At 43.2% G+C, this 6947-nt stretch overlaps 1 protein-coding gene across 1 annotated transcript; it reads left to right on the forward strand.

The window, feature by feature from the left end:
• Positions 1-240: 240 nt before the first annotated feature.
• LOC124403186 (alpha-(1,3)-fucosyltransferase 4-like) lies at positions 241-2814 on the forward strand. The gene is made up of 2 exons (XM_046876820.1): positions 241-1961; positions 2648-2814. Exon 1 carries the CDS (start codon positions 793-795, stop codon positions 1921-1923), a length of 1131 nt encoding a protein of 376 aa, XP_046732776.1. The 5' UTR covers positions 241-792; the 3' UTR covers positions 1924-1961; positions 2648-2814.
• The last annotated feature ends 4133 nt before the right edge of the window (positions 2815-6947 follow it).

Below are 6947 nucleotides of genomic sequence, written 5' to 3' on the forward strand. Positions count from 1 at the left end.
ACAGAAAGCAGTATGTGGACACCTGGCCATCACATCCATTTCACACGTTACTCCTCTGTAGCTGTTACAGAGTAAGAAGCTCCTGGGTGTGTGCCTCATCAGGATTCAGAGCAAGGCTGAGTAATGTTCAGGTGTCCGGATACTTTTGGCAGACTAATGAATCCATTTCCTGTGTGAAGGAAGTTCACTGTACAATCAGGCAAATCAAGCAGAAAACATTTAGAAAACAGTAGATGCAATGGTTGTGAAAGAGGTGTGTGTGTGTGTGTGTGTGTGTGTGTGTGTGTGATTTAAATATTACAGTATAGTTCTGTTATTTTACTGGCACAGTGACTCGTTAAAGCGATGATCGTTGTTTCAGTTCCTACACAGCTGGAACACAAGTTTGTTGTTATTTAGTTCACTTTACAAGCCTGTTCGCAAACACACACACACACACACACACTCTCTCTCTCTCTCACACACACACATGGCATGCAGAGGGCAAAACAAAGAAGCTTTCAGTCTGAAAAGCGATTTTGGCTGCTGCCACGTTGAGTCGTTGAAAGAAGGAGCTGTTAAATGAGTAAACAGGGCAGCAAGGGGCAGGAACACCGAACCTCATCTCTCACACACACACACACACACACACGCGCGCGCTAACGCTCACAAACTCCAGCCTGCATAAAGGTTCACTAAAAGGATCATCTGGTGTTTGCCTTCACTGAGGTCGAGGTGGAACTAAAGGTGGACGTGAAGAAGGAGGGGGAGTTCTGATTTTGGAGTTTAAGAAGGGTTTTTTTTTGTGGATTTATGGAAATTTTGTCAGAGTGGAAAAAACGCAAAGGCTACAAAATCACAAAGTCGAGATTTTATTCCCACCAAAAGCGATGTTGCACCGTGGTGGAGGCACAACATTCCAACGCTCTGGTCGTTGCTCTCGCTCTGTTGTGTTTGCTGCTCCTCCTCGTGCTGAGTTTGATGGCTTTGCCGATCCCCACACTGGACACGCCGGATTCGGCTCGACGTTCCGACCCGAGGAGCGTGACACTTCTTCTCTGGTGGCTGCCGTTTGGTCACAGTGTTCCTCTCCCTGACTGCTGGAGGAGCTACAGCGTTGCAGGTTGTAACATGACGTCAGACAGACGTGCCTACACTCGCGCTGACGCCGTCATCATGCACCACCGTGAACTGGTGATGAGCTGGGAGGAGCTCCCGGAGAAGCCACACCACCCGATGCAGAAGTGGATCTGGATGAACTTCGAGTCACCATCGCACTCCGGGTTTCTGCACCAGTTTGATGGGATGTTTAATCTTACCATGTCGTACCGCTTGGGATCGGATATTTTCCTACCGTATGGTTACCTTCAGCAGCGGCGTTTCCGTGGAAACAGACAGATCTATATTGGGCATAAACGTGGATTGGTAGCATGGGTAATCAGTAACTGGAGCGAGGAGCAGGCGAGGGTGCAGTTCTACCACCGACTGCGGCGTTACCTGCACGTGGACGTCTACGGGCGTGAATTTCGTCCACTGGTAAACGACAGCGTTGTGGAAACTGTCTCACACTACAAGTTCTACCTCGCATTTGAGAACTCTTGTCACACTGACTACATCACGGAGAAGCTCTGGCGCAATGCTCTGGTCTCCGGCGCTGTTCCAGTCGTACTCGGGCCGCCGCGAGAGAACTACGAGCAATTTCTTCCTGCTGACGCCTTCATCCATGTCCAGGATTTTAAAGGTCCACGTGCACTCGCTGCTTACCTCAAACACCTGGATCGAAACCCCGCCCTCTATCGGCGTTACTTGGCTTGGAGGCGGGACTACAATGTGCATGTGACCTCGTTCTGGGCGGAGCACTTATGTGTGGCGTGTCAAGCTGTGCAAGCGAGCCTTCATGTGAACAAAACCATCAGAAACCTCGCGTTCTGGTTTGAGTCTTGAAGGCAGCTGTGAATGAGTCCAACACCAAAGCCGAAGTGGTTTAGTATTGATTTATTTAATAAGTTATAAAAACATTTTAATGAACTAATTGTCCTTTATCTTTACGTTCTTCTCTACATCCTGAGCTTTTCAGCCGAGATGCATCTGCTCTTCTGAGCATCCTGTTCAGTTGTGTATCTAATCTGATAGCTATACACATCGCTTACTTGTTAGATACCTTTTCCTATAACACTAGTAAATAAGCTAAAGATGTGAACGTCCTGTTTTCTTTTCTTTCTTTAAAAAAATCAGCGTCTCGTACATCAGAATCTGGCAGCTTGATAAAATTCGGTTCTGTTAGTGTTTGTTCGTATATCAGACTCATCAACCGTCTTAGTCACAATTTGCATACAGGAAAAAAAACCCACATTTCACTTTGATTTCCATCGATTCTGCTCAAGCTGTGATGATAATCATTTTGGATAAAGAACTGGAAGTTTCGAGTGAGAGGCTGTAACCATCTGAGTGTGGGAATGAGATTCAAATGAACCCGTGCTGTTTTTTAACAATTCGTTCATTTGTTATTTAAAAAAGGTTTAGGAAACGTCGGGTTGGATATGAACTCAACACAATGGGCCTCATTTATCAGCCCTGCAGCAAAGGAGAAGGAAAAAGTCCAGGCAGTGAACATTTCATGATTTTCTTTCTCTCTCTGTGTGTGTGTGTGTGTGTGTGTGTGTGTCAGTAATGGACGGTCAGGGCCAGCGAAGCCTTCTTCACTATCAGAAGCTCTGACCTACATTTACAACCTAAACTCTAATATTTGTTCCATGAAATTGTATTAATTTCTTCCATCAGTTTCTTCTCTTCATGTGGTAGTGTTTCTCTCGGCTGCACTGCTTCAGTACGTGTATGTGGATGTTAGATTTTTTGTCCAATCAGATTTCAGTCTCTATGTGCTGCCATGTGAATCTAATCTGCTCAGAGCCTTCAGAATCAGTACTGCTGGACTTTTACCATAGAGAATATTACCAACAGCTCTGTTTCTTTAACCAATCAGATTTCAGATTCTCCTCACAGAGCAGATCACTGGACCAGAATAGCGTCAGTATTTCCGTCCTCTGATTGGTTGTTCAGAGGGAAACTGTTACAGCAGAGTTCGACTGGTAAAACACGTGTGTAGCTCTGCACACGTTCATACATCTGAGTTACACTTTTTTGGTCTCAGACATACTTTAAAAATCCATTGTGAAGAAAAGCTAGACATGGTGAGGAGGTCACCAACCCTGAAGCTAGCTAGCGTGTCTCAGCCCGGGAAAGGGTTTGTTCTCCACTTCCAGACCAGTGAATACGAGCGGTACCTCTGGATTACAGCCTCTGGGGGGCGCTGCACATTATGAGTCTGTATCTCTGGTGATTAGGTTGTGTTTTATTTACATTTTGATCTTTTTGTCATGTTATTAGATAAATATTGATTATGAACTGCTCCAGATGTTGTAGGTGCACAGTTGTGGTTGTAGTGTAGAGGTTTGGAGTGTAACTGGGTTTGTTGTTTTAGTAAAATGGTTTTCACCCCATATGTGAAACGTCTCTCTGTAATGCAGCGTGTTGTTATATTGTGTTTTTGTACAGTATTGATGGCTTCTATAATTGTGATGTGATAGTGGTATTAAGAGGTATCTGAAAAGTGTGTTCCGTCACAGTTTAGTAGTGAGGACTTTATGAATTTCTTCACTTTAAGTATTTGAAACACAGTTGTGAAGGTCCAACCTCTATCTCCTGATCCAATCTCACCTAAAACTCCAGAACTACAGTTACACTGCTTTACACATATAAGAAAAGAAGAGCTGTTTTCTGATAAGACGGAGATTTTGCTCATCAGCCCAAAAACCAGTACACAGAAGCTCCAGCATTTCAACCTGCATTTAGAAGGATGTTCTGTAACTACTAGTTGAACAGTAAAAGACCTGGGAGTTATTATACACACCAACTTGTCTTTTAAAAATCATATCAACCAAGTTACAAAAACCTTCTTCACATTAGAAATATTGCTAAGATAAGAAACATGTTGTTTATATCTGATGCAGAGAAGCTCATCCATGCGTTCATGACCTCCAGACTGGACTATTGTAATGTATTACTAGGTGGATGTCCTGCATCATTAATAAACAAGCTACAGTTTGTCCAGAATGCAGCAGTCAGAGTTCTCACAAGGTGGAGAAAATATCACCATATAACCCCAATCTTCTCATCCCTACACTGGCTTCCTGTTACGTTTCAAATCCACTACAAACTACTGCTACTTACCTACAAAACACTAAATGCTTTATCTCCATGTATCTCCAGTCTTCATCAGGGACAAACACATCATTTACCTTCACTCTTAAATTCTGTAAAACTGTTTTGAGACCATGTCCATTGTGAAAAGTGCTACAGAAATAAACTTGAACTTGACCTTGAAGACGTGTTGGGAGAAAGATGTGGTGACTGAGTTCAGCTCTCAGAACTCTTCAGTATCACTGAGTGTCTGTGAGAGTCAGTGGTGAGTCTGAGCTCTGACTGGATAATGAGGAGCTTCACATCTGTCTGCATCTGCACTCGTCACACAGGGGACTGCAGAGGTGTTTAATGCATAAACGAGCTCAGTTCTGTCACCCTGTTCCTTCTGGTGAAAGGAGAAGAGAAGAGAGAAGTGAAACACTGGCACTCACTCGCTCTCATTCTTTTCACCTGTACAGGATTTTTTGTTCATGGCCTCCTGATCTGAATGAAGCTCATCTCTGGGTATGTAATGTAAAATCCACCGGATTGATGAAAAACATTGCTACAAAAAAACATCTCATCATGTTCTCTATCACCTTCCTTTTATATTAAACCACAGCTGCATTCCAGTTCTATCAGATCAGCACCTGGGGAAACACACACACACACACACCCACACACACACACACGCCTTAAGAAAGAAGGGAGTAAAAGCCACAGAAGTGCACAATGTGGAATGCGAATACACAAAACCACAGGCTGAGCTGTCATTATGGTTACAGTGGGAGCGTGGTGCATTCTGGGAAATCTAAATATGGCTCTTTGAGAAAGAAACATGTTTTTGTGTATTTCCCACAGGAGAATCGGCCATCTTTATCTGTAGCATGTTTTCAGCACAAAAACATTTACAGGATTCTGGAAACTTGAAGTATGTTTCTACAATAGGAGCCTTTTTCAGAAACTCTGGAGCTTCATGGACATTTTCAGAAATCTTTTACAGAAATGTTTTTTCAAACTCAGGAAATAAAAGCATCAGTTTTCAGCCCAGGATCATTATCCTTCATTAACTCAAAAACCTTTTCTGGAACTTTCCATTGCAGGTACTAATTTATATAACTATTTAAGGTAAACAAATCATTTCTGTGGGGGCGGAGCTTGTTGTTACAAATGTTGCTGATTGGTCAAAAATGTACAGTGTTATTAAAAGGTTTTTAATGTTGAGTCAAATTTTCTTTAAGCGTTTAAAGTAAAAATAATGCATGTAAACACGACTAAACATACACACACGCCACACACACCCACACACGCATGCACACACACACACACACACACACACACACACACACACACACAATGTACCTGATGAATGTGGTGAAGTCAGAAATGATCAGGACATGGCGATAAGGATGGTAGACATAAAGAAACACAACCCATTGTGTGTGTATGTGTGTGTGTGTGTGTGTGTGTGTGTGTGTGTGTGTGTGTGTGTGTGTGTGTGTGTGTGTGTGTGTGTGTGTGTGTGTGTGTGTGTGTGTAGAGTTGACATTGGTACACCAGGTGCTCTTTAAAAAGCACACAGCGATGAGAGAGTCACATGACCCTCGCTGCAGCTCTGAGCTGTGATGATGAGGTGTTGAGAGTCTGTGGAGGAAAAGAGCACATGATAATGATGATAACAGCCATACAGGTGGTCTAATTGCTGCTTTGGTAAATGTCACACACACACACACACACACACACACACACACACACACACACACACACACACACACACACCTGCCTGGAATGCAGGTTTTAAGTGTACAAGAAATTTAGCTCATGATGTGCAGCACATGGCTGTGTGCTTTCAGAAGTTCAGGACAGACGTATTCAGGAACCTTTTCGCTAAATCAGAAATGTAATGATTTACTCAGGAACCTGTTGAAGGATCATTTTTCTATTTAATTCATGTTTATTTGTATTGAGCTTTTAACAATGAAGATTGTCTTAAAGCAGCTTTACACAGAAAAACTAAATAAAACAAGGATCCTGCTTCATCTCCTTGTTCTCCTGCATACTTTTCTCATCACTCTGTCGATCCCATTTCTGTTTCTCCAACCTCTTTCTCCTTCTGCTCTCCTGCACTTCCTCATTCCACCACCATGTCTCTTTGTCTTCCTTTCTATTTCCAGATGTTACACCAAGTACTTTTTCTAATTGTTTTTACAGTAGTTCCCCAATCATCCAGCACCTCTTCACCACCACCGAGCTCCTGTCTGACCTCTTCCCTGAACCTCACACTACACTCTTCCTCCTTCAGTTTCCACCATCTTATTCTTCTTTCAGTCCTCACTCTCCTTCTCCTCTTCTTCACCTCCAAAACCATCCTACAGACCACCACCCGATGCTGTCTAGCTACACTGTCCCCCGCCAACACCTTACAGTCTCCAATCTCCTTCAGGTTGCATCTCCTACATAGAACATAATCCACCTGTGTGCACCTTCCTCCACTTTTATACGTCACCCTATGATCCTTCTTCTTCCTAAAATACGTGTTCACCACTGCCATTTCCATCCTTTTAGCAAAATCTACCACCATCTGCCCTTCCACATTCCTCTCCTTAAACCCATACCTACCATCAGCTCCTTATCTCCTCTGTTCCCTTCACCTACATGCCCATTAAAATCTGCCCCAATCACCAATCGTTTATTCCTAGACAGTGAGAGAGACGTCACCACACCAACATCAAAGATCTCAGGAACCTTTTTGCTCAAACTCAAAAATAGTTTCCTTAATTGTTGTG

The sequence above is a fragment of the Silurus meridionalis genome, chromosome 20 (genome assembly GCF_014805685.1).
Source record: "Silurus meridionalis isolate SWU-2019-XX chromosome 20, ASM1480568v1, whole genome shotgun sequence".
In the NCBI taxonomy this organism is placed as follows: Eukaryota; Metazoa; Chordata; class Actinopteri; order Siluriformes; family Siluridae; genus Silurus; species Silurus meridionalis.